General features: G+C 40.7%; 1 protein-coding gene across 3 annotated transcripts in view; it reads left to right on the forward strand.

Annotated features, from left to right (window-relative positions):
* The window catches only part of PAX3 (paired box 3), a 102,871-nt gene that overhangs the window by 57,029 nt on the left and 30,361 nt on the right, over positions 1–15,481 (forward strand). For all 3 annotated transcript variants that reach the window (XM_055398265.2, XM_055398266.2, XM_055398267.2), the window contains exon 5: positions 10,356–10,561. In XM_055398265.2, coding sequence (XP_055254240.1) covers positions 10,356–10,561 — 206 coding nt within the window. The remainder of the gene's footprint in view (positions 1–10,355; positions 10,562–15,481) is intronic.

Raw genomic sequence — 15,481 nt, forward strand, 5'->3', positions numbered from 1 at the left:
TTAGTGTAAAGTGGATGGAGACCTCACGCGCACGTGAAATTCAGTGTTATTGGAACTTCAGGATGGGGGGATGGGGAGGTGGGGGGTGGCGGGTCTTGGGGGCCATGCAACTCAATGCTTCGGAGGCAACTAGGCTGTACAGCCAGGCTCTGCTTCGCAGCCCTTATCTTACACAAACACCCAATGGTGCACGTTGTCCTTTTCAAGTCACTCCCGGGTCCGGAGCACACGCGGCCCTCCTGGGCTGTCCCCGCGGCCGGCCATATTCATAACCAATCTGTACTCTCCTCCCAGGGCAGCGGGGACTCCGGGAGTTGTTGAGTGTCAGGGTTTATTTGTGCTATTTTGATTAGCACCAACCTGGCAGGAGCTTATTTTCCTTCTAATGACCCCTTGCTGTGAGAAGGCAGCTTCCGAGGGAAGGGCTTGGGTCAGAGGGGAGGGGACCGGCATTACGTTTCTGCAGCCCCCAAGTGGGGGTGGGGGGCGCTGCTGGGCGGGAACAAGGGTAGGTGAAGGGCTGGAGGGTCTTAATTATATTGAGAATTTCTAAAAGAACCTTTCCGAGAGAGCCCAGAATATCCTTCCCATAAACTCCTGCTTTTTTTTTTTTTTTGGCAATTGCTAAAGATTTTTGGGCTGGCTGGCACATTTTGCGGGGGAAATTGTAGTGGCTATAAAAGCAAAATAAGACCCGTACCCCGCCACCTCCCCCACGAGGCCGCTGATGAGGTTATAAACTAAACCGTTTCTCGTAGTTTATCAACGAACACAGTCAGAATTACTCAAATTCTAGTTCTGAATTAGGAATTCTGGAAAGTTCGAGAATTTGTTAGGCCACACACACTGGCTAGATCTAGATACCTTAGGATTTTGTTGTAAAACTTCGGTTTGTTCTTTTCAGCGGAGTTTTTTTTTTCTCTCGACGTATATACAATTTTAAACATTAAATAAAATCACCGATTACATTTTAGCTGGTGAATTAATGTGGAAGAGAAGCTTCCAGGTGCTGAAGTCTCTCAACTGGCTTGGATTAACCCCTACTGTGCGTCCATTTCAACCTCCCCCTCCTCCCGCCTCTGGAAAAAAAAAAAAAGTACCCAACCTCCCCTTTCTCATCCACTCCGGCTTTCTTTGTGTCTGCTGCTCCCTGCCAGGCAGGTGTCAGAGCCCTGAATGAGGGTAAACGCTCCGCTGATGGATTCCACAGATGGAGCGTGGAAATCGGTAGAATAGGCCTCGGCCACAGGCCATTTCTGGGGATCCAACAAAAGCCTCCAAATAAGTCAACAAAAATCCCAAAGATCACAAAGGGAAAATGTCATTTGTCATTTACTCTGGAGCTGTGAGGGAATATCAGACTCTTCCTGGCTTTCACCCGAGTAAACACGAGAGAGGTCATTCACATCTCTCTCAGTGTAAAAGGACCACTTCAGATCAGAAAACAGTTAGTTGTCCCATTGTCTCCTCCTGTGTTGAATAGTGAAACTCACGAACACACGAGACGTTCTACGGTTGGATGCCAAGTAAGTGCATCCAACTTCAAGTTGACCCGTTAAAGACCTCATGGGATATACCTCTGAAATACCCCTTCAGTGTCGAACACAGAGTGAAAGCACCTCGTGGGGCTCTCAGGAACCATTTTTATTTTTCTCTTGTTCTTTCATCAGTGAAACACAGATTTGAGGACCGGTGCTGACAGGTTTAGCTCCAAAAGGTTAGTACAGACACCCGGACCGAGGCCGTCTTAGAAGAAATGACCAATGACCAAGGAAGTTCAGCCTCAAAACCTGCAGGGCCTCCTCCCATGTCTGTAAATCGCGTTGTATTATATTAGGGGCAAACATAGAGTTTAAATGGTTGTCATGTTTTGATTCTTTAATTATTCAAATGAAAGGTCTTGCTGAGAAGAAAGACAGTGTGCCAAATGCGCTCTTGTGAGTTATTTTGTTTCTCCATTTTTTGCCTGTCTCCCATCTCTGAATTATACTGGTCTGGAAACCAGTAATTATAGAATCCCACGTGACTAAATCCCTATAAAATTGAGGTAAGATCTCATGTATAATAGCGTTAACTAGGATGAAATATTTCCTGAGGCTACAGAAGAGGTCACAAGGGGTTAACGGACAAAGACATACTCTCTAATTCTGTAATTCCTTCTTTAATTAAACTTCATGGTCGGCCCGCTGGTGGTAAGACTTTTGCCTTCTCCTCCTAGTTTGTTTCTGAAGGAAGAATTTGTAATCCTGTGGGGTATGATTGTTGCCTATGCTTGACTTTTTTTTTTTTTTAAGCTGAAAATATCCATTTTCCCAAGGTTGGTTTTGGGAGTTAATGTGAGATTATTGGGATAACTAAAATTTTTGCTCCTAACACTTAGAATTAGCTTGACATAGAAAAAAGAAGAAACGAACTTCTTTCAAAATTAAGAATAAAAACAAGGTTGAAATACTTAGGCACCTGGTGAAAGGTGACATTTTCCCAGCGATCACACTGAGGTTTCTGCTGAATAACTTGTGACTATCCCAACAGATTTCAAATTTTTATTCCTGTCCTTTTTGTTTTAAAAGAATTTGAGGTTACCTTATAGCTCTTGATATCCTTTCATCAGGGTGCCTTTAATATAAAAAAAGAAGGCTTTAATACATATATAAACTGAGTGATCAGTTCAACTGCTTGTGATCAATAATATTTTCCAGCTTGACCCTGGATCTTAGGACGAAGGGTCTGTGATGGTTATTAATGGAGACTGCAAATGGTCAGACAATTTTAATTTCTTAAATTGATTCGATATCTTGGAAAATTGATTAGTTTCTAGTGTTTTATTTGCATATACAAAGAACTCAATATTGAATTAAATTCAATTGATTTATCAGTTTCCCCATTGAATTTAATTCAACAAATATTTATTGAATTCTTTGCATATTCAAAGTATGGCGGCTTCCCTGGTAGCTCAGATGGTAAAGAATCTACCTGCAGTGCAGGTGATCTGGGTTCAGTCCCTGGGTTGGGAAGATCCCCTGGAGAAGGGAATGGCAACCCACTCCAGTCTTCTTGCTTGCAGAATTCCATGGACAGCGGAGCATGGCAGGCTGTATATAGTCTATGGGGTGGCAAAGAGTCGGGCATGACTGAATGACTAACATTTTCACACTATCACTTTCAAATTGTTGTATTTCTGTCAATTTTTGCTTGAGTCTTAAGTTTTGAAAATTTGAGACAAATGAGAATAGTGGTGGCAATCAGCTAAATGATTTATATTGGAATTCCTGATTTTGTGTGTTTCTGGTATTCGTCTTCAAAAGGATTGTGTGTGAGAGAGAGAGAGAGAGAGAGAGAAAGTAACTCAACACCTATTTAGGACGTTCCAGGCTAGAAGGGAGAGCTCTCTGAAGTCCTATAAACCTAGGTCAAATCCTAGTTTCCCAGCTGGGTGACCTGAGTAACCTCTCTTGAGTCTTTCCATTTCCTGTGCAATGGGGTGAGTATTTACTTTACAGGATTTTTGTCTAGTTACATAAGGAAAGGAGAGAAATTCTCAACCTCTTGGTAAGATTTTGTTCCAGGTTCATTGGTGACATTGAGTTAAACTAATGTATAAATCAGAGAATGGATTGTGAAGAGGTTTTGGTAATAGGGGTCAGAACTTTCAAAGTCTGATAACATGGATTGGGATAAAATCTGAGAATTTTTATGCAATTTAAAATAATAAAATTTCCACTTAAAAAACTATATTATGTATCAATATGGATTTTCTTATGAGAACCATTCTGGAATTTCAAACTGGGGGACAGCATCTCTAATGAATGATAAAACAAACTTTGTGAAGGCAGGTGTAGAATGTGATAGAGCAACTTAAATGTATGAACATCTCCCTTCAGTATTAAGGCCAGACAGTAGAAGTACAGTGAAGAAATTATATTTAATCTAGTTACTATATTCTGGCAATTTATGAACATTTATATAAACATCTTGTTAATGCTGCGCTTAAGTATTCTACACAGAAAAAGTATATATAATTTCTTTCTGTCAAGCTGTCGGAAAAAAAAGTCTTGTTTTTACTTTGCTGTAATATTTAGCAAGGTTAGAAACTTGGTGTCTGGTATCTAATTTGTTCCAGTTTTGAATAAAGTTAAATATGTAAACTAGAACTTCAGTGGAATGATTTAATTTGTGCTATCAAATTGGGATTTAAGTTTTAGACTTGTTTTTGGTAAAAACTGATTCAAGTTCAGGACATTATTTCGAACCATGTTCTATGTGACTAATACATTTTAATTCTGTTGAGTGATACAAGAAATGGTAGTATTTCTGTCTTTAGAAAGAGCTAGTATTTCCTAGCTTGTAGATTAATCTAGGGTGGTTCACTGAACATTTTTTAAAGCCCACATCCCTCTGGAATTCACAGATGGAGAAAAGTTAGAATTAGCTTGTAAGACTGTGGCTTCACAGTGTCAAAAATGATCAGTTTGTTCGGATAATTTTCCAGCAGAAAAATCAGGCAAATCCTCAGTGCCTTTGAAATTATGCTGTTTGGAGTTTTTCCTAGTTAGATGGAACCTTTGGATTGCTTTTGAATAAATAGTCTAGAAATAAAAGTAGTAATTTGCTAACTTGTTAAAGCAAAATTTATTTTTGGTGGTGAAGGCTGTCCTATTGAACTCTTAGATATTCTGAGTCTTTTTCATCACTGGCTGTTGATAGTTCCTCACCTTTTTTTTTTTAAATCACAATCCTCTTTGAATTGATAATTATTCCTCAGAAAAAAATTCAATTGCATTCAAATGCTTGCAACAATTTTCAAGTAATTTTTAAGGATTCAAAACCTCCACCCTCAAAGCTCATCTCAATGGTGGATGACTCATAAGAGCAGAATTTCCATTTTAAAGATCTAAAATGATGGCAGAGAAGTAAATTTTAGTTCAAAACTTAATTTTTCTTCTGTACTTCTAGCCATTCAGCATGCATTTATTGAGCACATATTATGTTTCAGCAGTAGTTCTAGCAATGAACAAGGCAAAGGAAGGGACTTGAGCTCACAGAGTTTATATTCTGGGGGGGTAGAGGTGGGTGGGTATTAATTGTTAAGTCTTGACCCTCAGAATTAACTCTGGCTGGTTCATGTACATGTAAGCAGCCATTTTTCTCCAGAAACTAGCGATGATTTTGATTAATTGACCTGACAGTGCATGGCACATCATATTTACTTGGGAGGATTTAATAGCCCCAGAGACTCCCAAAGGAAACATGAAAATTTCCACATACTATTATCCTAATGGGATCAGAGTAAGAGAAAGTGCAAGCAAAGATTTAAAGTTCTCACAGGCAGAAGAGAGATTTAGGTCAGTTCTTAAATGCTGTTGAGTTTTTTACCTGAAATCACATTGGACAAAAAAGCAAGGCAACAAAAAATGAAAACATAGAAGGAATACATTTTATAAAAATTTATTTTCTTCTTAGGGGGATGAGTAATTTGTTTCTTGAGTATATTACTTATAATTGAAGGGGCAAGTAGGGGCAAGTTTTTGGATAAATTGTGGTGGAAAATATTTTATATACTCAGGAATTTTGCAGGGGAAGCAAATAACTAGTCTGGAATATTCTATAGAGATGGTTCTCAAAGTGTCAGTCCAGGATCAGTAAAATCAGCATCAGTCACCAGGGAATGTCTTAGAAATGTGACTTCTCAGAGCCCATTCCGTACCAACGAAATCAGAGGAATGGACAGCCATCTGAGTTTTAACAAGTTTATCCAGTGGTTCTGATGCTCCAGAGGTTTGAGAACCACTGCCCTACAATTATTCACAAATTATTATTCTTTTAATTTGGTTCATATTTATTAAAGGTAGACTCATGTAAGTTGTATTGGCTGCTTTTTAAGTTTAGCACGCAATGCACAACATATTTTTTAGCAAGTTAATATTTGTTGTTCACTTGCTAAGTTGAGTCCGACTCTTTGCGACCCCATGGACTGCAGCATGCACATGTTAATACTCCTGTAAAATATTCCCATACTTAAAGAAAGTCTATTTTTCTTTCAGTTAATGCTAAAATATCCTAAAATAAGATTTATATTAGACCATTTTATATTAAATTAGATAACATAATTGAAAAACCAAGCATAATGGTCAACATACATTACAGCATTATATATTATATAATATATTATATATATATAATATATATATTACCTTTTGCTTTTATGTACCAGAATTGGTTGTCTTTAATTTGTCATATATATTATTAATTTACTTTCTTAATTTCACAGTATTTGAATGTGAATAAAATGTAGAAGTATTAAAATAATAGAAAACTTAGAATTATATTTGAGTTCTTTTGTATGGGTACTTTTTTGGGGCAAATTATAGCTTATTCAAAAGCTGAATGAAATTTAAAATTTCCATGGGGAAGAATTAAGTTTGAGCTCAAGAGAAAAGAAAATTGGTATTGTAGGAGATACTGCATTTTAAGATTGCTTCTAGCACCCGTTGCATTTCCCCAAGTCCTCCGGTGTGAGGGGGCAAATGAATTACCTTGACATTGTGTATGTCTGCTCAGTCATCTCCAGCTGTTTGCAACTCCATGAACTGTAGCCCGCCAGGCTCCTCTGTCCATGGGATTTTCCAGTCTAGAATACTGGAGTGGGTTGCCATTTCCTTCTCCAGGGAATCTTCCTGACCCAGGGATCAAATCCACGTCTTTTTCATCGCCTGCATTGGCAGGTGGATTTTTTACCACTGTGCCACCTGGGAAGCCCATTAATAATCTACAATTTTCTGGCTGGCAGCATACATAGACCCCTTCCCTAGAGGATCCCCCAGTTGTTTGGGGAGTTTTATGAGTGCATTTGGATATGTTCAGAAGCACGGTGGCTTCAGCTCCTGCGTTGTGCTCAGAGTTTATGGCCTGACAGCCCCCTCACAGCCTCTGCCACTGCCCTGAGGTCCAGGCCTCTGAGGGAGGACTGCTCTCCTACTGAGAACCCTTGTGTGATGCATCCTCAAACTGCAGAACCTGCACCAAATTGCATCACGAATATGAATTTCTACTTAATTTCCCAGCTCCCACTCCTCTTTCTTAAGCACCTGCGTACTCAGTTTGGAAGGTCTTCCCTGAACGTGCTCATACACAGGCAAATTCAAGCTTTGGTGGAGGGGGCTGCAGCCAGGCTGGCTTCAGGGCCTCCTGTGCAGAGAGGGGCCCTTTGCTTAGTTTTATGCTCTGTTGTTGCCATCTTGAAATGCATGATTAACATTTGAATGCAGGATCCTGCATTTTCGTTTTTGCACTGCGTACCTCAAGTTGGAGTACTGGTATCACTCTTTTTTTTTTTAAACTTGGCTGGTGGATTGCTTCCTGATTTATCCACTAAGTCTCTCAGTCATATCTGACTTTTTGCGACCCCATGGGCTGTATACCTGCCAGGCTCTCCTGTCCATGGGGTTCTCCAGGCAGGAATACTGGACTGGGTTGCCATTCCCTTCTCCAGGGGATCTTCCTGACTGAGGGATCAACCCCATCTTCTGCACTACAGGCAGATTCTTTACCGTCAGTTTATGCCTCAAATTAGGCAGCAGTCCTGAGCAGCTGCCTATCCATTCAGCAGAGAGCCAGACTCTGAATCTCTGTTTAGAAACAATTCACTAGACTATGCCCGCTTCTTCCTGCGTCTGTTCTTGAGACTTACATGAGCAATATCTAAGCTCCCCTTAAAGCATTTCCTAATATCTGGTAACGAGATAGTAAATTTAACATGGTTTTTCTTATAAGGAGTGGTCAGTTCAGTTCAATCGCTCAGTCGTGTCCGACTCTTTGCGACCCCATGAACCGCAGCATGCCAGGCCTCCCTGTCCATTACCAACTCCCGGAGTTCACTCAAACACATGTCCATCGAGTCAGTGATGCCATCCAACCATCTCATCCTCTATCGTCTCCTTCTCTTCCTGCCCTCAATCCCTCCCAGCATCAGGGTCTTTTCAAATGAGTCAGCTCTTCGCATGAAGTGGCTAAAGTATTGGAGTTTCAGCTTCAACATCAGTCCTTCCAATGAACACCCAAGACTGATCTCGTTTAGGATGGACTGGTTGGATCTCCCTGCAGTTCAAGGGACTCTCAAGAGTCTTCTCCAACACCACAGTTCAAAAGCATCAATTCTTCAGTGCTCAGCTTTCTTTATAGTCCAACTCTCACATCCATACATGACCACTGGAAAAACCATAGCCTTGACTAGACAGACCTTGGTTGGCAAAGTAATGTCTCTGCTTTTTAATATGCTGTCTAGGTTGGTCATAACTTTCCTTCCAAGGAGTAACTGTCTTTTAATTTCATGGCTGCAATCACTATTTGTGGTTATTTTGGAGCCCCCAAAAATAAAGTCAGTCACTGTTTCCACTGTTGTCCCCATCTATTTGCCATGAGGTGATGGGACTGGATGCCGTGATCTTAGTTTTCTGAATGTTCAGCTTTAAGCCAACTTTTTCACTCTCCTCTTTCACTTTCATCATGAGGCGTTTTAGTTCCTCTTCACTTTCTGCCATAAGGGTGGTGTCATCTGCATATCTGAAGTGATTGATATTTCTCCCGGCAATCTTGATTCCCGCTTGTGCTTCATTCAGCTCAGCATTTCTCATATAAGTACTCTGCATATAAATTAAACAAGCAGAGTGACAATATACAGCCTTGACATACTCCTTTTCCTATTTGGAACCAGTCTGTTGTTCCATGTCCAGTTCTGTTGCTTCCTGACCTGCATACAGATTTCTCAGGAGGCAGGTCAGGTGGTCTGGTATTCCCATCTCTTTCAGAATTTTCCACAGTTTATTGTGATCCACACAGTCAAAGGCTTTAGCATAGTCAATAAAGCAGAAATAGATGTTTTTCTGGAATTTTCTTGCTTTTTTGATGATCCATCAGATGTTGCCAATTTGATCTCTGGTGCCTCTGCCTTTTCTAAAACCTGCTTGAACATATGGAAGTTCATGGATCACGTATTGCTGAAGCCTGACTTGAAGAATTTTAAGCATTACTTTACTAGCGTGTGAGATGAGTGCAATTGTGTGGTAGCTTGAGCATTCTTTGGCATTGCCTTTCTTTGGGTTTGGAATGAAAACTGACTTTTCCAGTCCTGTGGCCACCGCTGAGTTTTCCAAATTTGTTGGCATATTGAGTGCAGCACTTTCACAGCATCATCTTTCAGGATTTGAAATAACTCAACTGGAATTCCATCACCTCCACTAGCTTTGTTCATAGTGATGCTTCCTAAGGCCCACTTGACTTCACATTCCAGGATTTCTGACTCTAGGTGAGTGATTACACCATCGTGATTATCTGGGTCATGAAGATTTTTTTGTACAGTTCTTCTGTGTATTCTTGCCACCTCTTATTAATATCTTCTGCTTCTGTTAGATCCCTACCATTTCTGTCCTTTATTGAGCCCATCTTTGCATAAAATGTTCCCTTGGTATCTCTGATTTTCTTGAAGAGATCTCTAGTCTTTCCCTTTCTATTGTTTTCCTCTATTTGCATTGATCACTGAGGAAGGCTTTCTTATCTTTCCTTGCTATTCTTTGGAACTCTGCATTCAGATCGGTATATGATTCCTTTTCTCCTTTGTACAGCTATTTGGAAGGCCTCCTCAGAAGCCATTTTGCTTTCTAGCAATTCTTTTTCTTGGGTGTGGTCTTGATTCCTATCTCCTGTACATTGTCAATAAGAGCGGTACAGTTCGTAAATTTATAGGAATCCTGTGATAGTTTACTGTTATTGCCTTTTTAGATACAAAGTCAGTTTTGGAATATTTATTTTAAAAAATCACTCTTTAACAAATTTTCTCCTGGTCTAAAAGCTGGTGAAAATTTATCAGGAACCAAATTAAATGTGATTCATTTATTGGACAAGAACCGAGTATCCATTAAATGCTAAGGGTGAGTGTCAGGAAAAGTGGAGGAGGCCTGTCCTTGCTTTTTAAGAGCTCCTAATGCACTTAGAATGACAGATGCAGAGAGCAATTATTTCTGCCTGGGGGAGTCTGGAGATGGCGTTGGGGAAGAGATTGAATACTAATGTACTTCCTCAAGGAGGGGCTTGATGTCCATGGGAGGACTTTGGGAGTATACTTTAGACTAGGATTTGAGTCATTATATCTTGGTCAGACCTTTTTTTCCCCCAATGTTTTGGCTCCATCAAGCGGCTTTCAGGATCTCAGTTGCCTGACCAGGGATCAAACCTGGCAGTGACAGGTCCAGACTGTCACCGGCAGTGACAGTCCCGAATCCTAACCATTAGGCTAGCAGGGAACTCCACCGACTTGTTTGTTGACACACATTAGATTACTTCTTTTCTCCTGTGCTTTTTAGCCTCGGCACCCCAATCAGATGAAGGCTCTGACATCGACTCTGAACCCGACTTGCCCCTCAAGAGGAAACAGCGCCGGAGCCGCACCACCTTCACAGCAGAACAGCTTGAAGAACTGGAGCGGGCTTTTGAGAGAACCCACTATCCTGATATTTACACCAGGGAGGAACTGGCCCAGAGGGCAAAGCTTACGGAGGCTCGAGTACAGGTATCGACGTCCCAACATCCTGTCCTGCGTAAACCCAGACAGGGAACAAGAGCATCTTCTTCTCTAAGGTGTATTTCAAACCAAGAAAGTAAATATGTTAGGAATGGTCCTTAATTGTGAATGGTAGACTCTCACATTATAAAGTTCTCTCTTTCTGATTTCTTTCCTTTACATTTTGCCTTGTCATGATAACAATATCATGACCTCTTTTTTCTTTTTATTTGCACTTGTGTGGTCCAACCACCTCCCGCCACTGTGCCTCTCCCCACCCTCCTCCCCCTCACCCGCTCCTGTCCCTTCCTCAAGGTATGTCTGTGGGATTCAGCAACATTTTACTGTGCTAACCAGTAAGTCAGAAAATGTTCTTTTTCCTTTTAATAGTTTGGTAAGTCTAATTATTGATATGATGGCTATATTTGGCTTTTTTGTCACATTGTTTGATATGAGTATTTTATATGTATAGATTTAAAACTGTGATCTATTAGCTTTCTATTCTTAGTATATTTTGTATTTATGAAAATACGTTCTTATTTTAGACTTTGGTTGTCATTACGAGGAGACTGTGTTAATAATTGTATCAAATGTAACATAGAGAAGACTGTCAGTTCGTGTTACTCATGCATCATTTCAGGGATCCTTGTTATGTACCAGGGAATGCATAGATTTTGGGGGTGGTACATGGATAACAACGAAATTTTGAGTGGTTGTTGTGTGCCAGGCACTGTTCTAAATGCTTTGTATGGATTAACTAATTTACTTATCATTATAACCCTAGGTTGGTACTATGAATATCCCCAATTTATAGATGAGGAAACTGAGACTCAGAACGTTTAAGTAACTACCCAAAGTCATGTAGCTAGTAAGTGATCACGGTAATTGGATTCCATATATTTCCTCTCTGTAGCCATTCAATCATGAAGAAGTGCAAAGTTGTATAAGGTAAAATCCTTTTCTTTAAGTCTAGAAGCTTTTCAAGTAACTTATATTATTTTAAGAACATGTAAAATTACCCTTTCAACTTAGAAGTGTTCTGAACCCTGGAGAAAGGCTACTTTGGTGTAATTTGTTTCTATTGAGTAATCGAATAATGTTTCATTATGAATGATGAACAGTCTCCCCAAGGTAGAAAAGCACTGCTGGAAAGATTACAAGTGCCTCAGGGTATCCTGGAATTCTTTGCTGGCCCAGGAGTTGAAGTCACCTTATCCGGAAATGTCATGTTATTCCCAGATACTTGACTTTCATAGTCAGAGTGAGACTGAGGACTCAGCAGCGAACTAGGCAGTTGATGTGGTCTCTAGATTGATTGACACCTTCCCCTATGCATCTAACTCTCTCTCCCATCACAGGTTGTTCTGGAATAGCCTCTTATAGTCTGCAGAGCCAAGTCAGGTTGCTTTTCTCAGCTTGACTTTCTGATCGTCACAGTGCTAGGAAAGTCAAGGAACACTAAGATGAACGAAGACAAATTTCTCAAGGAACTAGTGTTTAATGGGGTAATAAAGTAAACACACAAATAATTTGAAAGCAAAGCTGATATGATGAGTGTATTAGAGAGAGAGGAAGTGCAGTGAGAGCTGAGAGGAGGAAAGGTGTGAGATCTTGTTGGGGTAAGCAAGGGGGGCTCATGAAGAAGGGAGGGTTCAGGTGGATTTCTGGGTCTAGATAGATATTCTGTGGGCAGGGCAGGTGGGAGGGCATTTCAGTAACACAGAATAATAAGCAGAAGCATAGAGCACTGGACGCACACGAGTTACATGTCAGATGAACTTTCATTTTCACTCTAGTCACGTTGAGGAAACAGTGAGTAGTTCAGTTTGGTTAAATAGAGGGAGTGGTAGGGTGGCAGGAAGGAAGCTGATTGGAAATCTGTTTGCTTTCTTTGTATTCTTGCTGTTTTTGTTCAGTCGCTAAGTCTTGTCCGACTCTTTGCAACCCTGTGAACTGCAGCATGCCAGTTCTTCGGTAGCTCCTGGAGTTTGCTCAAATTCATGTTCCTTGAATCAGAGATGCCGTCCAGCCATCTCATCCTCTGTCACCTCCTTCTCCTCTTGGCTTCAATTTTTCCCGGCATCAGGGTCTTTTCTTAGTGTTTATTTTTTGGTACTTAGGAAATGTGCATTCTTAACTTCAGTTGTCATTCTGGGCAGAATATGATTCTATCAGACATAACATATAGAGAGGTGTGTCAATTCTTGCTATTCACTCACCACTTCAGGGATCCTTGTTATGTACCAGGCACTCTGTGGACTGTCGGGGTGGTGCATAAACAATAGTGAAATTTTGAGTGCTTACATACATTTCATGAAGAGCTTGGGTTTCAGGCAAGGCAGCTAAACTTGATGCAAAGAGCATTGAAGGTGGTGGGCATGAAATAGGTCAGCGGCAGTGGGAATGGAAAGGAGAGAACTGCTGTGGAAGGTGGAATGTAGGCATCTGATTGTGTGAGCCTGGAGGTACATGCAGCAAAGAGTCCCAGGTATGCTGGGATTTATAGCACAAATGTTTTACAGCTGGACCTATTCAATCTCTGTATTTAGTACATTGGGATATAGTGTTCCTTCCCAGAAATGACCACTTCTAACCACAAACTGGGCTTCCCTGGTGGCTCAGATGGTAAAGAATCCACCTGCTATACTGGAGACCTGAGTTTGATTCCTGGGTTGGGAAGATCCCCTGGAGAAGGGAATGGTAACCCACTCCAGTACTCTTGCCTGGAGAATCCCATGGACAGAGGAGCCTGGCAGATTACAGTCCATGGTGTCTCAAAGAGCCATACGCGACTGAATGACTAACACTTTTTCAACCACGAATCATGATGTATATATATATCACATATTATTTATAGTAACATGTACTCGTATATCATATTTATATAGCATATATAATGTATATCATAATATATCAAATTATTTATAGTAACATATACAGTGTACATATTATAATTATATAACAATGCTGTATGTATTATTTACATCAAATCTGTTTGCTTTTATTATAGCTCTGCAATCACCCAGTTTAAATGTGAAGCTGAGGTCCATTCATTCTTCCTTTCTTTCGGCAAACCTTTATTGAGTGCCCTCTATATCCCAGGGTCTGGTCCCTATCCCGCCGAGGCTGGCCAAGCCCATATCCTGGGTCTGCCCTTAAGACAGACTGGAGATCAGTTCTGAACTCAGAGTCAAAAAATAAACACTGGATTGAAAGAAATCAAACAAAGAGAGTGATGGAAAACCGAGAAGAGTGTTCCCTGTTCCTCTGCCTCCTTGTTGCATTCGCCAAAGACAAGTGTGTGGGGACAGAATTCATCTCAACTGCGTGCAGCTTGTACGGTGGCGGGCACTCGCATGTGGTTCAGGAAATGTGAAGGAGAGTAAGAATGGCCCATTAACTTCCAGAGGACAAGGGATCAAACCAATAAAGAGTGGTTCATATTTTTTTGTACAGTGACCTCCTCTCCAAAGCGGGGCCCTCATTAACCTAACAGCTGTCCTAATGTGGCTTTAACCCAGTGACTCTTTACATTCCTTACGGCTTCATTAGTTCCCTTGAGACACATCATGTCTTTGCACCACAGCTATGATCTACAGCCTAACAAATTCCCTACAACACCCGGCATATGGATCTTTTACTTAACCCAGCAGGAAAAAGAAGGGAGTAGTTAATCACTGATTAAAATGCCAGAACAAAATCCTTTAGTTTTTAGAAGGATCTGGGAAAGCAGTAGCAGCGTCAGTTCAGTTTGAGTGATAGCCAGAGGGTGTGTTAGTTTAATTTGGGGCACCTGGGAAAACCCAACACCAAACCAAAAAAAAAAAACCCAAATGTGTCTACATTCCCCTCCCTCCATGGAAGAAAATTTCTAAGCTCTTGTGGATAAAGATGAGATGAAAGCTTTAATAACTTAGACCTTTGTCAGTATTTGAAAAAAATTTGTTTGGACAATAACCATGTTATATTTATCAGGGCTGAATCTGAGTACACAACATAAGAATTACTGTACAGCAAAGACATAATTCGCTTAATTCACCTCCCTGGTAGCTGTTATTATGAAAATAATGGCAAAACTACAATTTTGTAAGGAATGACTTGCAGACACTTATGATGTGTAAAAGTTTTAGTAAATATTCGATTGAAGAACTGTACGAAGCAGGCAAGTCTTCTTGCCACCCAGGTAATGGAAGACAGGAAAGGAAGCTGCTTGTGGAAAGAAGGATTTAACTAGGAGTCAGAAGATGTGGGTTTTGGTCTCAGCTTTACCCAAAGGGTTTTGTCAAGCAAGTCACTTAATTTTGCTTTAATCCTTTTGGGCTTCAATTTTTCTAATTTTATTTTTAAAATATGGGATTTAGATCAGATGGTCTTAGGCTGGGTCCATGAATGACTAGGATAATCATGAATAGACTTCAGGAGACCTGGGAAACTTGACATTTGTACACATATGCTCTGCTTTTGCCTGTGTGTGTGTGTGCACAAGTGCTAGGTAGGGAGAGGGCTGCTAGCTTTCCTCATATTCTTACAAATCACTACCCCTTGATCATTTCATTAATTAAGAGCCCCTAACATGCATGATCTCTCAGGACCCTTCAGCATTGATAATTTTGGATTCTCATGGAAGCCCAATGATGGTTTAAAACCATCTAACAGATCTTTGTAGTTCAGAAGTTAAGACAGGTATGAAATATTTGGCCCTGAACTCCATAATGAAGCAAAAATGTGGTCATCCTACCCTTCTCTGCTGCAGTTTGCTCTTGTGATGGATAAAGTTGTGTTGCCCTCATGTGTGATATTCGTGGGAGCATGGCATTTCTTCTTGTCAGCCTGGCCGGTCCTCTCCACAGCCTGCTCTCTACACAGTGGTCAAGGCTGGGTAGCGGCCATGGTAGGAGGGCTGGGCTAGTGAGGTGAGTAAGAAGTTCC

This window comes from Moschus berezovskii, chromosome 2 (assembly GCF_049115385.1).
Source record: "Moschus berezovskii isolate FMDL1 chromosome 2, NW_MosBer_1.0, whole genome shotgun sequence".
Lineage (NCBI taxonomy): Eukaryota > Metazoa > Chordata > Mammalia > Artiodactyla > Moschidae > Moschus > Moschus berezovskii.